The sequence below is a fragment of the Xiphophorus hellerii genome, chromosome 12, assembly GCF_003331165.1.
Source record: "Xiphophorus hellerii strain 12219 chromosome 12, Xiphophorus_hellerii-4.1, whole genome shotgun sequence".
NCBI classification, from domain to species: domain Eukaryota; kingdom Metazoa; phylum Chordata; class Actinopteri; order Cyprinodontiformes; family Poeciliidae; genus Xiphophorus; species Xiphophorus hellerii.
The window spans coordinates 12,809,851-12,824,661 of record NC_045683.1 but is presented as its reverse complement, the minus strand read 5'-3'; the positions used below and the strand labels follow the sequence as shown (position 1 = coordinate 12,824,661).

The following is a 14,811-nucleotide window of genomic DNA, read 5'->3' as shown; positions in this document are numbered from 1 at the left end:
AGCAGAACAGAAGTGAAGGAGTGCAGAAAGCTGAGGGCAGGAAAAATGTTTCCAGTGCAAATGGATGAGGGGGAGATTGTGACATTGGCTTGGCACCACTCTGGAGTGCTCGTCTGTAACGCAAAAAGAAAATGCAAAGGGGGCTGGGTGGGTTTTCTACCTCAACAGAATAAATGATGCGAAGGGAAATGGGAGTAAACAACATCAGTCATTATAATTATTCTCATACGGCTACTCCCTGCACAAACCGGCACCCACCCACCAACCCTTCTCTTTTTACCCCTCTTCCTCCTCCATTTTTCCATTCATCTTAACTTCCAGTCTTTTCTCTAGCCATTCCTTATGGCTAGGTTACACCTTATGCTTAATTACCTACAATTCGTTGGCTATTTTTATACGTCCCTTCTTAATCTCTGGCTGTTCAAAGGTCTAAGTGTTCTATCTCTGAGCAGAGTGGTTAGGTCCAGCCTAATTAAACATTTCCACATTTTGTGTCATCAATGTATTTTATGGGTTGTTTCAAGTAAGAGACTAACTCAAAGAATCACATTATTATGAAGATGAATGAAAACATTTTAAAAAATTAATCAGAGAAGTGAGGTGTGGTTGTTTGACAAGCCAATGAAACAGTCATGAAGCCTGAAGGAACTCCAGAAGAGCTGCAGAAAACTATAGGTGGAATTATTTATTGGCCCAACAGTTGAAAGTAGCAAGTAGAAAGCAATTGTTAAAAGAAAACAATAAGAAATCTCCTTTAAAGCTTTCCCAAATCCTCCTAGAGGACACAGCAAATGTAAAAGAAGGAGTTCTGGTCAAAAGATCCTGATGTCATTGAGTCTGTCGGGAAGAAAAGTTTTGCTTATTCTTCTTTTTTCCTTCTATTTCATGGCGTATTTACGGACTATTTTATGTTGATCTATCTCATAAAATCAAAATAAAATACACAGAAGTTTTGTGGTTGTATTTTGTGAGAATGTAGAAAAATGTAAGCCGAATACTTTTGCAAGGCACTGTATGGAAAGAAACAACCAACAAAATTCTTTAATTTATTATACAGCTGGATTTATGTCTTTCGTTTTCCCAGATGAAGGATCCAACTGTTGGCTCTGTAGCTGATTGTCTCGCATACTTGATGATTCTGAATGCTATGCAGTGCACAGTGAATCATGTCAGCTCTTTTTTAAAGTTGGAAGTACTTCCCTTGCTCTCCCAGATCTGAATGGTGCTTTGCTTCCCAAGTTTTGTCCTATTCATCAAACAGTTCCTGGAAAGCTAAAATGGTGTATTCCAAAACTGTGTTTAGCAAATACTTCATAACCGTTTACAGAGTTATTGAGAAAAATAAGGTTAGATAGGCTACAGAAGACTGAGCAAACCTTCTACAGCTATTTGAGTTTAAATATGAACAAAATATGCACTTGTATTACAAGTCTACTGCTTATCTCTTTATAATATATCAAAACGCTACAAATATGTTATTTATATAATTCTCAAGCAGCACTGTTGCCTGGAGAACTGTTTGTTTGAGCCCAGTAAGTGACAGGGGACTTGGACCTACAACTTGTTTAGAACTGCTATTGTAGGAAGAACAGTTCTTCTGTGGGGGATGAAAGAAGCAGCCAAGTCCAACGAGTCCCTGTGATGGACCAAACACTGTGAATCCAAAAAATGCCATATCCTGACTCAGTTACACCAGTTCTGTCAAGTGTTATGGCTTGAAATTCCTGCAATCTCATGATGAACCTTTGAAAGAATACCCAAAGCATTTGAACTAAGTAATATGATTTAAAATAAAGTAAGTAAGTAAACTCTTCAATTTTAAGTTTTGAAAAAATGTTAATAAATGTTTTTGCCTTATATTCTGGTATTTGACAAATATAAACACTTTAAGTAATCAAAACTGTCCTAAAGGAGGAAAGCTTAATCCCATCTAATGCCAAATAGTATGAAAAAAATGTCTGTCCATTCTTACAGTGTATGTAGATATCAGGATGTAAATATTTGATTTTCTCTGTCTATTTCTGTGTAGAATATAAAGTCTGTAAACCCACTGGCAGCTGCAATACACAGTTTTTGTTCTTAGTGCAGTCAAATTCTGCAACTTAAGGTCAAACATTTACAAAGCTCCCATGGCTTTGACGTCAATCACGCTAAAAGTACTTGTTCTTAAGTTTGTTGTCGCCCACAGACGAGCAGGCACAGACACAAAAGCAGGTTCATGGTTGAACGCTTTTCAAGGTGTCTCTAAGGCCCCCAAAGGCAAAACCCGTATTAGTTTGGATCTGGAGTCATATCAACACACCATGTGATGTTTCCTGCAGATTTATTCTTAAACTCCCCTGTTCATAAAGAATGTGCAAACCAGGCCCTGGATTTGGCAGGAGTGATCGCGCATGCATGTGTGTGTCCCGTGCAGTCATGTCAACAGAGCAATCATTCATGTGGAGCAAAGTATACTCTTGGAGGGCTTAGCTCTGCCGGCATGTGATGATGGACAAGCCTTTCAGGGAATAAGTGAGCGATGGAGAGAAGGAAGGGTTGGGAGGTGGGGGATGGATAGATGGAAAAGAGGGAGCTAAACACAAAAACCAGGAAATCCCTGTCTATAATTGCATTTACAAATGTAGGTTGCAGATAAGGAAGCAAAAAAGTTACATAAAGAAAGATAAGCTTAGCTGAATGTCCGCTGTTGTCAAGTGAGCTGGGCAGAAAGCCATGGCTAACACTCTAGTAGTCCAGAAGGGAATAAACTTCCTAATTGCCCCCACTTTTATGCTTCCCCCATCTTTCCAACCCCCTTTCTGTTGGCTTTAAGGACAGGTACCGGAAACACTTATTCATTAACAACCTTGAGCTTGTTAGCTTCAGTGAAGCACTCTCCAGAGTGGGAGGGGAGTTTAAGAGTGTGTGTAGGGGTGTGCAGATGTATTTGTGAGGAAACAAGAGGTAAGGGGGGGTTAAAGGGTAAGGCAGGGCCATTTGGAGGGGGGTGTCTTGGTTTGGTGACCTGGGGTCCTTGAACAGATGAGGGGAGTTCTGGTGAAAGAAATCTTAACAACATTGCAACTCAATGAACCATGTCCCTTAGAAGCAAGCTTTGGGTGGGCACATTCATTCTTAGGATGTCTTGTACTTTTAGAAAAATATGTGTTTTAGTAAAGCATTACTACTCTATAAAGCACTTTCACATTTTGTCCAATATGTTTGCACCAACTTCAAAATGTTGAGATTTTTTTTGTAACAGACCAACACAAAATTAGCCGCTAAGCAAAAAGCTACGTGATCACAGCAACCTGAAGTCACTATTGCAATGGAAAATCATGGAGGTGGCATCATCATGCTGTGGGGAGGTTTTCTTCTGCAGAGGCAAGGAAGTTGGCCAAAGTAAATGGAGTGCAATTGAATACAGGAAAATTCCTGAAGAAAACCTATTAGAGGTTGCAGAAAATCTTGGGACTGTGGTTGAGGTCCACCTTCAAACAGGACGACACTCAGAATACAGCCAGACAGACAAAGGAATGGTTTAGTCAAAGTCCAGACCTAAATCAACTGAAAAGCTGTGGAAAGACTAGAGCAGTGATGTCTCTGCAGGCTCTCAGCCCCATCTGACTGAGCTTAAGCTATTTTTCAGGAAGATGATGGGTAAACAATTCCATCTCTAAAGCTGGTAGATTTAGATCCTGAAAGACCTGCAGTTGTAATTGCAACAAAAGGTGGCTCTATAAACTATTGACTTATGACGCTGACTACAGATTCATGGCACATGAAGCATTTTAGCATCCACTTTAAAAACATGCACTACTTTAAGTTGGTCTATCTAAATCCCAATAAAATACAATACAGTTTGTGATATGGTACCAACAGGACGAAATATGGGAAACTTCAGAGTTTAGGAATACTTTGGAAAGGCTCTATATATACAAGGGGGAAAAAGCACCATTTAAACATCCTTCTGCTCTGTATTATTCACAGCTGTCTGTATTTGTATCCTGACTGCTACACGACAAACTCTGCATTAGTCTTCTACCTTAGCTCCTCGCTCTCATGAAACCACAGCATAAAAAAGTCAAGTCTTGTTAGAGAAGATCAAAACATGATGCACAACATCCGAGCGCTGAGTTCTGCAAACATGTGCGGTCGTTTCCAAGACAGCAAGCAGAATTTGGTGCTTTTATTGGCTTTAAAAGATAATTACATGCCTACTGCCTTCCTCTTACAGCTGATCCAGGGTCAGCAATTTTCCCCATGCAAGCAAGTTTCAAAATCTATTGCATATTTTTGCCTTGATCATGACACTTTGTTGAAATTCAGCTAAGGCCTCCTTCCCAAAACCTCTTCTTTGCCACCCATGCAGCTGACAAAGCCCTCCTTGCTCCACCATCAGTGGAGTGAGCTCAGGACCACATGCCCTTTTTCATTACTCTGAACAGGCCAGCTGTATTGTAACTACAACCAATTTCCTTGCAGTCTATAAAGCTGTCAATCAAAATCATACAGAACAGGGAGTGGAGGAGGGAGCTGCAGGGGCGGAGCTGGGTGGGCTTTGAGGGAGGGCTGCAGGGGCAGGAGACCAGATGTCAAGAAAGAGGATAGAGGTAGTAAGAGGGAGTTAAGAGGGGGTGTTCATGAAACAACAGTAAGACCAAAGCTTTCTTTTTTAAATTTCCATTTATTAAAGTTATGAACAAAAGAGACAAATAAGTTATATTTTCATTTGTTAGAATTCTATCAGTGTTTGAACATTAATATTTAGAGAGCTAGTACAAAATTTCTACTTTCATGGCTAGCTTCTGATAAACCCATAGAAACAGCTGTCTCTCTCCAAGGATCGGAACATAATACTGAAGGGGAGGCGGCCATGTTGTCTCACACAACAGTTAGCAATGAAAGTGTGCACCTTAAGGCTTTTTCTCTCTTTTTTTTCTTTCTTTCTTATGGTATATCATTACATATAAACTCTTTAGAAATATACTTCTGTCAAATACCTTGACAACTACTATGTACACTACAAAAATAAATTTTCATATAAATAAATTATATGGCATACATTTATCTTTGTAACTGAAAACAGCATAAATCCACGCCAACAGTGACCAAAAAAAAAAAAAAATTGGCATTCTGAAAAAGTCTGATTTTTTTCCTTTTAAAATCCTCTAAGAGCTATGATGAGATCTGTTGTGTACAAAACAAAACGTTATATACTCTTCTCTTCCTATTTAACATTAGTAAGCACTTTATACAGATCAACTCCATTAATGTAAAAAAAACATTACTGTAATAGTGTTTTTTTCAATAGACATAAAATCCCTGCATTTTGTTATCCACTGGCATTTTAACAATAAAAAACATATTTTTTATATTACAAAAATATAAATATAGAAATTGAACAAAGTACAAACAGAGAAATGAATAAAATAGTTGCCAGCTATGATTCTCTCCGCTGCTGCCAATGTGACAAATGGGAGGAAAAACAAAAAACAAAACTAAAACAACAAAGAAAGTAACCCATTTCAGGCAAGCAGCTGATGTACAGTGGCTCTCAAATAGTACACACCCCATTAAAATGCCTATTTTTTGTGATGTAAAAAAGTGAGACTCTTAATAAAGCCTTTCAAAATGGTCTCCTTATTTAAAATTGCATACATATATTTGCAACTAAAGGGAACAAAAATTTTCTTTAAATAAAAAATATAAAAAATACAAAGCTGCACCAACTTGTTTGAAAAATGTGAACATTCTTTTCAGTTTTAGCATTTAGTTTGTCTTCACATTTCACTTCCCTTAAATTACAGTGAATCTATTTACACAAAATTACATTTTAGAGCCCCTAGAAGGATTGCCTGTTCATTTGCCAACTTTAGCTAAAGCCACAGTTTGCACAGGGGAGGTTACAGACGATTCAAATTTTCTCAACATTAAAAGGTATCACTCAGGGGAAGGCTATAAACAATTCCCACAGCATTAAATGGGTACCAGAGCACACTATAGCAACAGCTGGAGAAAATATGGCACAGCTGGGAATTTACAGCAAGTGCTCATTTCTCCAAATCTAATGAAAAGATGAGTGAATTTTCTTTCCTCTTATTGAGTCCACGCACATATTTGAATCAGTGACAGAATGATGTTATTTTATAAGAGGAAAATTAAAGCACTGGAATTGCCTCACTATAGTTCAGAGCAAAATCTGAGAAAATCTGCGAGATCATCTGAAGGGGGAGAAAATGTCTGCGTATTGTGATAAATTTGGGGAACTTTTGTAAAGCAGAGTGCACTACAATTACCAGGTTGAGATGTGGGGACGGTTACAGACTCCTGCCAATGAAGACTAAGTACTAAAAATGAAGTATTGGTTTATACAACCAGGTTATTGGAGTGCCGTTTCCCTACATACAGATTAGATTCTTTATTAGTTGTAATGTCACATTGAATGAGGAAAAGGTTTTGAAACATTTACCATGACCAATATTTTTACATCACAAAAACTTGATATTAAAACAGAGGAGTGTAGGGTTTTGAGAATCACCACAGCTCAGTGAACAGGAGAAAAAAACCTACGAATGTTCGAGAGTGAGTCGGAGTGTAAGAAAAGGTTGTTATGGAAGGAGACCAAAGGGGCTCAAGAAGTGTACAGGTACGCCTGTTGGCACTGACACCAGCAAGCCATATCTGGTGAAGGTGGGGTACAAAAAAAATGACCCGATTCCACCCCCATAAGGCTCAGGCTTGTGCAATTTAGCAGCTGAGTGGAGACGTCCAATTAGTGTCATGGCCTTATGCTGTGGATTTTTAAGGGCGGAGGTCAGTGGGGACAGCTGTGGCCAAACCATGACCAGTTGTCTTTATTGTCATAAAATAAAGGGGGGTCTCAGATCCAGGCAGAGGACAGGAGTTGTGAAGAAAACCACTACACACACAAACGCACACAGCAAAATATGAGGCCTTATTGGTCTGAGCCCTTCGAAGGCTGCATGGTCTAGCTTATTGGATAGACAGAAAGAGCTACTTCAAGCGAGATATATTCCTGTGAATGAAACACAGTCAAGTGCCATTTTGAGTTGGGTCATACAGTATTAGTTTGAGCTTTAGCTTATCCACAAGACAAAGCCACTTTATAAGGTGCAGAGGTAGCACCTTGTTTTTTTGACCCTGTTCCAGAATCAGTAACGTGAAGGTCCCTGTAAAAGGTAAGAGTTAATTTCTGAGGTGGGTTCTGAGGCTGCTCAGAACCTGTGTGAGCCTGCCAGGGTTGTTTAACATCACAAAACCTCTTACAGTAAAATACAACCAGCCTAACAGACAGTGATACATAGCTGAGTGCAGAAACAGGTTTCAAGGCCGTAACTAAAATATAAAAAAAAAGGAAAAAAAAAAAATCTTAAAATGTCTTCATACCAACTCATTGTAAATAGCACGCATAGCGTGTCAAGTTAAAACAGTAATTCTTTCATATCTACCACAGGTTTGTGATAAAAAATTAATAGTTTTACAAGCGTACCTTTATACAATAATAAAAACACACACAAACAGATATACCATAGCTTTGTTGGATGTTTCTAACAGTTTCCCTCATGTTTTAAATGAGTGTAAATGTTAGTCTGAACTGAGGATGCATCTGGTGAATGGAGCTGTTTCACATTACACAACCTGACACACAGACACACCCACACACACTCATATACCTTGACAGATCACTGGTTCTGTTTGAAGAGAGATTTGCATAGTGTTAAAAATGTACATTAGTATAAAAAAAATAAAGTTCTGAGCAGCAACTGTGAATGCTGACAGGCATGTTTGTCCTACATTGAGCTTCCTATTGGCACAGATCCACAGAGAAGTGAACAGTAATCAAAATACACACACATTCATGCATCCATACACACCTACAACATACACAGCCCCAGTCTATTAACAAGTAGGAGTTGTACAGCTCCTAAAAATTATACCAACTATTTGTTTATATTTACATATGTATAAATCTTTTAAATATAGATAGAAATATCTAAAACAAGAGTCCACTGTGTTACAGTAACATTGAGCACCATTATGGCAACACTGGCAAGCTTTTACGCTACATGGGGTCAGATGTGGGGTTGTGCCAAGCTGGTCAACTGCTTAGCAAGACAGGGGAGTCCATCTTTGGCCATAGTGCTTCTCTTCCCCAGATCTGGAAAAAAACAGTACGTGCATTAAGATGGATGGTCAGACATTTTACATTCAGACACTAAGTAAGTAATTTTATTGTTAGAGATGCACAGAGAAATAGGCTGGTGACTGTAATCAAGATGATTTTCATCTAGATCAGTTTCCAACTGGCGATCGGCTGCTCAAAAACAAAAAATGAGACCTTTCCTTGAATCAGTAATTTGAATCTCATATTTAAAAAATCTCTAAAACTATAACAAACAATTTCAACTGAAAAGATCATGTTTTTTATTAAAAGCTTTTTTTGTGTGCTGAGTTTAAAAAAAAAAAGCTCTAAAGTATTAGGGTTAAAATGTGTTAACAGCCATGTTTCAGAGGTAAAAATCCGATCTTAGAACAAGGAGATGTTTTCATTTTAATGGTAATTTATCAACCTGCATGATTACTGAACCCTATCTTTAGGGTAATCTTTTCTTAATTTAAAGCTCCACAGATTTGCATTGTTTTTGAACTCCCACTGATGTATATTGGTTCACTCTATACTGTTTAGCATTTTTACTCCTTTTAAACTATTATTTTGAATTTTAATATAAATGTGTGTGTTTTTTTTTACCTTTTAAGTTTTGCTCTTCTTATTATAATGAATAATAGTTTTTTTATTCATTAGTTTTAAAAATGGAACCTTTTAAACCTTTACCAAGGACTGAATCAGAATGTTAGCATTCACCTAAAGGGCCAATGAACAAATTGTATTTCACAATCTTGCCCAGTAAGTACTTTAATTTGATGATTTGATTCATACAATATACCTTTAAATCTTCTTCCTTCAGTAACAACTTCCACACTAAATAATTTTCTTGTTAGTTCAACTTAGTAGCACTAAGGTATGGAATTAAACGGATCCTGGTGACTTGTCAATTTCTCTGTGCATTGCCAGTATTATTGTTGTATGCATAGTCCGTGATTAAGCCAGTTATGTGTATGAAACAAATCTATCTATGAATATGCTAAAGGAACCGAAGTATCACCTCAGCTAGCCTGTTGGCCATGGTTCGTGTCAGCTGCCTCTAATTCCAAATCCTGAAGCTCCACAGATTCCACCTTAGCCTCCCTACCCCCTGTGTGGGTGTACAAAGGCACGTGGGGGTCTTGGAAAGCCGATTCTGACTCCTCTGGCCCCGATGGGTAGTAACTGTCTGTTCCCGTGTATTCTGGGAAGGAGGAAGCTGGACCTTGGGCGGAAAATGGCACAGGGTGAACGGCCACAGTGACCGAGGCCGACGCCGTTACTGTGGTGATGGGCTGACAAAAAGGAGCGTTGTTGGTGTGTTGGTGCGGGAGGTGGTGATGATGCTGTTGGTGATGATGAGGCTGTGAGTTGTGGGAAGAATGGTTGCTGTGGCCTGCTGAGTGTTCTCTGTAACTGCGAGAGGTGTGATGGCCCCCAGCCTCAGTTGCAGTTTCAAAAGCGTCCATGCGCGGTTGGGCCGGGGGCGAGGCCTGCCAGTGCTGCTGGCCCCTGGGGTCCCTGCTGCAGTTTCGCTGAGTATTGCCATGTAGGAGACCAGAGTCACAACCCTGAGAAGGAACAAACTGTAGAGAACCACAATAAGACACTCTTTTAAATCTGACACATGCAAAGAAAAATCCATTTGTGATAGTTCCCTACCGAAGACACAGTATAGGCTGGGGGGTCAGGCTGTTGTCTTGGTGAATGCCGTTGTCCTGACCCCACTCTTCTTTCCTCCTCTGGCCGGGCCACTCTGCCCCTGCTGGTCCGGAGGTGGTGGTGATGCTCCTCTGGTTGAGTTTGTCCTCTGTGAGGGTAAAGGTTGTAGTTCTGTACCTCTTGGCTTATTCCAGACACTGTGGCATTAGAGCTGTACTCTGAGTCTGACGAGTCTGTGGCTGCACCAGAGTTCGTGACGGGTCCAGAGGTTTGGTGTGGACGGACCGAGAAATGGACCACTCGAGGAGGGGACTCTGGGCAGGGGGTGGGTAACCGACTTCGGCCATCAGTGGGTGAAACCTGGCCAATGAGAGGAAAGCAATCAGTTTTTGAACATCTGTAAGTCACTTTCTATTGACAAAATCACAATTGTAATATTCAATAAAGACTCCACTCCCATTAGGTATTAGAAGAGGTATACAAGATCTCAGCACAAGATTTCACAATATTTCTCATAAATATTAAGTCTGTTCTGTAATGCATCATCCAATCGATGCTTGCATATAACTTCATCTGGATAGGTTAAAATTGTGAGGTATTGTAATCTACCATTATAACCTCCAAATAAGGAGGAGAATACAAACAAATTGGCTGAAAGCACTCAATCACATTAGATGAAAAAGCCCTTGACACTTGAGAGGAACCGACTAACCAACAAAGTTAAAATTGTCATGGTAATCGGATGTTGGCATAGTATTGGAACAATTTAATTACTAAAGGATAAACTAACTTGTTCGGTTCACACAGTCACGATGGGGAGGACTGACTTCAAACCCTTCAGTTCATAAATCAGCAGAGTTTTACCCATTCTTAATCAGTAGCATTTAATAGACAGTTGGCCCACATTTTTGTAACCGTAACTCATTTAGTAAGGATTTCCTTATTAAAAGTCTCAGAGGATTTTTTTTTTTAAACAATTTTTTCCAGAATCACATTTTTGAGGTCAGACATTGATGTTGGACAAGAAGGCCTGGCTCAGAGTCTAGCTCTAATTCAGCCCAAATGTGTTCTTTCGAGTTCAGGTCAGGACCTCAAGTCAGTCAATTTCTTCTACAACAATCTTTCTTAATGGACCTTGCTTTGTGCATTGGGACATAGTCATATTGGAACAAACTGTTTGAATTTTCAAAAAAAATGTTTTGGTATGCTGTGGACTAAGTCACTGACTTAGTGACGAAGTGGCCGCTCCTCTCGAAACTGCCACTCAAGCTTCTTCCCTGGAATGAATTAAATTATATCCCTACTTTCTATTGATAAAAACACAATTGCCCTGGTTGATTAAGACTGCATTCTGGCTGAGGTTTCAGTTTTTTAAATCATACCTCTGGATAAGGTCCAAAGTATGACAATAATACTGGGAGAAGGACCAATCCATTCAGGACTCCAAGAACTGTCAGGATGGCTAACACTGCAAAGAAATACCTGCAATATAAAACAAATATATGAAAAGGATTAAAAAGAGTAAATAAAAATGCCAACCTATTGCAAAGGCTGGAAAACAGCATTTACTATTTACTATTTGCCTGTTTAAAACATTTTCTAAAAATACAGTAAAACAAACATGGAGTAAAGTGGATGACACTGCCAAAAAGCATGGGCATAGGGTTGCTTAGGCTAACAAAGACAGACATGAGGAAACAAAGAAAATACCCCCAAAGACCACAGATGTTTACATGTGGAGAGAAATGCGCAGGTTCATTCACCACACATGCCCAAAATAATACTTCCACACTGACACCAGCCACTCCCCAAATAAAACACACATGTACAAACCCCCCACAGATAGCTGATGCGTGCACTGTGGTTCTGAGGAGCAGAACATAAAGGTACCTTGTGTGTGTCTAAGCCCTGCCAAAGAGGGTTAGTCTTAAAGAAGCCACAGAAAGAAAGGAAAGGGGAAGCATAATTAGCGAGAGCTGGTTAATTCAAAGGCACAGGAATAAAAGGGGGGAAAAAGTAGAGGGGGAGGAGGAGCTATTGGGGTGAGGGCACTCTCTCTTGGGTGTGCAGTGTATAAGCAAACATGGGGAAAACAAAGCGGAGTGGAATGTGAACGGAGGGGGTAAAGGAGGTTGAAGAGGGAGGACATTGGGGTATAAAGTGAGGGGGGGTACAAAAGGACAGGGGCCTCTCTTTCCTCTCTGGTTTTAAAAAGAGAGAGGGGCAAACAAATGAAGTGAAGGGTATAGAATTTAAACAATTTAGTCCAGGGACGAAAAGAAGGAAACCCTGAGAGCACCACCCTTCCCTGGCCTCTTTCCTCTCTCAATTTTTTTATTTTTCTCTCCATCTTCTTCACTCCCTTCCTTCCAGCTAAGCTTCTGTGAAATTCCCGACCACTCCACAATCCCCTCAATCTAATTAAATCTGTATGTATCAGGTAAGACCCCACACTCTCTGCTCTGAATCTCGCCCTCGCTCAAATCAAGTCACCTACATGAGAAAGAGCTCTCTTTGCCACTAGCCATGTGAACACTGTCAGGACACCCAGACACACTAGCCTAGCTGTGCAATTTTTGACTTTTGAGTGAGGCTGGATCACTTGAGGTTCTGATTTGTTTGTGTGCTATACAGATGATACTGTAGTGTTTTGCTACAATAGTCTTTGTAGTTTAGATGGGGCTGCCAACTTTTAAGTGAAGGCTGCAATGAGATCAGTCCTGCGTTTAGTTAATCAGGACTATTTCAATAAAATTTGCATTGCATAGCTATCCAGTTAGGATATTTGCTCTACATTTATCATTTATCATATGTGGTGGGGTTATATTTTAAATAGATTTTAATTAATGGAGAAAGGAGCACTTGGTGGCTGTTCGTGTTTTTCATGTCTTGGTTGTATGCACTGCATTGGCTTTTGTTATAAAAGTAAGGTTACACATTTTTCATGTGGAAATCCCATATTTTTTCTGATTCCTTTTTCCAGATTTCTCAGTCATTTCAAATGATAAGAAACAAACATTCACTGTGAATTTAAGGTAGATATTTACATATGGCACCATCAAAAAAAAATTGTAAGGGAGGAAAGAAGGACAGACAGACTTAAGGACACATGAAAGAAATATATGTAGAACACAAGAAAGACACAAGGAAAAAAGAGAAAAGAAAAAAGGAGAAAACAGAGGAAGAGTGGTCGATACATGGACTGCAGTACGCTTAGAATGAAAGACAGTAAGGAAAGTCATGAGGCCAGAGGGGCCTTGTGATGGACTGGCAACCTATCCAGGATGTAACCCGGCTATCGCCTGTATGAGATAGGCACCAGCCCTCCCCCCCCAAGAACCATGCAAGGACAAGCGGGTATAGAAAATGGATGAATGGATGAGGCAAGAAGGGAAGGTAGGAGGAAGGAAATAAGAAAAGAACAAATCACACAAGGAAGTAAAGATGAAAGAAAACAAATAAGGAAAGAAGGATAGGAGACAGGGTACAAACACAAGAAAGAACTGTAGGAAAGAAATAAAGGAATGGCGTAAGGACGCAAGGAAATAAGAAAAGTTTCCAGTATAACAGATAGGACACCACAAAGAAATCAAGGCCAGAAGAGGGACAAAATGAATGTTGGTATGACAGAAGGAAAGAGGGAAGAAAAAACTGAGGGAAAAAGAAAAAAGAAAGACATAATGGAAAAAGGAGATAGGAATAATGGACACAATACAGAATGCAAGGACAGAGGAAAGGAAACATTTACACAGTAGAATAGGTAATGAAGTCCGGCATTAAAATACTTTTCATACTAATTCAGACCTGGAAAAAAAACTCAGATCAGATTCCAGACTGTTCATGTCAGCATCGGGACCACATTAAGCCTTGTAGTTTGAACATACTGTTTGCAAACCTTTAGCTTGAAATTAATTGGGAAGAAAAGGTCCAAATGATTAAACATTTGATGTAGTTTTTGGCTTCTAAAAATGAAAAACAGGCAATTAAATTGAATTACATAAAAGCAATAAATAAACTGTGTCAAGTAAGGGACTTGCTACTATGATTTATTTTACTGAAACAGGATGTTGGATGGATAGTTCATTAGTTAGTTAGTTCATTCAAATTCTTGTCCAATTAGTTAACTTATGAGTGTCCCGAGAGCCAGTATGAGGTAGAAAATCTGATCTGATTTATTATGCCTTGACTCCACCTACTGACCACACACGTGCACTTTTACAGCTTCAAAGCATCCATCTTGTACTTTTAGTACACATCAAAACCATTCTTGTAAATCAATCTAAAACACCAGCGCTGGTAAATTCTATGTCATTGCTTGAATTACATTTACTGTACATATGGATGCATGCAGCCCACATACCGGGCAGTGAGTCCCGCCGGACTGTTTAGAGTGAAAACATTCACAGGGCTGACAGAGAAAGCCAGGGAAACATTTCTTTCAGCGCATGCAGAAAAATACGAGCCGGGCCCTGTTGTTATTGCACCGTCTTGGGGCGCCGCTTTGTTTGCTCTGACAACAGCAGGACCTTTAAATGGAGGCTCCCAGACCGTGGCAGAAGCCAGAGGCGCAGCACACCGCTGGAGATGAGGAGCGAAGGTCCATTGGCCTCCAGAGTTTGTGTGTTTGGATACGCATGTGTGTATGTGTGGACGTGCAGGCATGCCATCATTGACCCCAATGATTACAGGGTCAGGGAGTATGACGGCGTGTGTATGCATGTCTATATGTAGGGACTGTGTGTAACTGTTGGCATGTACATACATGAGCACAGTTTGTGTAATTGCAGATCAGATAGAGTTCATTGCTCCCAGTTCTTAAAGGAACAGGTCAACAAATTTGTACAGTTAAGTGCAAAGAAGAATGCATGCATTGAGCCTATTTGCTTAGAGGAATATTCCTATAATAGTCCAGAGAGGAACGTACAGAATGCTTAAAACCTGGCGTCCAATAGAGACTCAACAGTTGTAGATTATAATTTAATATCCTTCTCTACAGTCAT

At 39.7% G+C, this 14,811-nt stretch overlaps 1 protein-coding gene across 1 annotated transcript in view; it reads right to left on the bottom strand.

The window, feature by feature from the left end:
- Positions 1 to 4,649: 4,649 nt before the first annotated feature.
- Positions 4,650 to 14,811, bottom strand: part of ptch1 (patched 1) — a 72,386-nt gene continuing 62,224 nt past the window's right edge. Inside the window, exons 21-24 of the mRNA XM_032578758.1 lie at positions 11,194 to 11,293; positions 9,812 to 10,171; positions 9,171 to 9,735; positions 4,650 to 8,164 (exon numbers count right to left, since the gene is read on the bottom strand). Coding sequence (XP_032434649.1) covers positions 9,172 to 9,735; positions 9,812 to 10,171; positions 11,194 to 11,293 — 1,024 coding nt within the window. The 3' untranslated portion in view covers positions 4,650 to 8,164; position 9,171. The remainder of the gene's footprint in view (positions 8,165 to 9,170; positions 9,736 to 9,811; positions 10,172 to 11,193; positions 11,294 to 14,811) is intronic.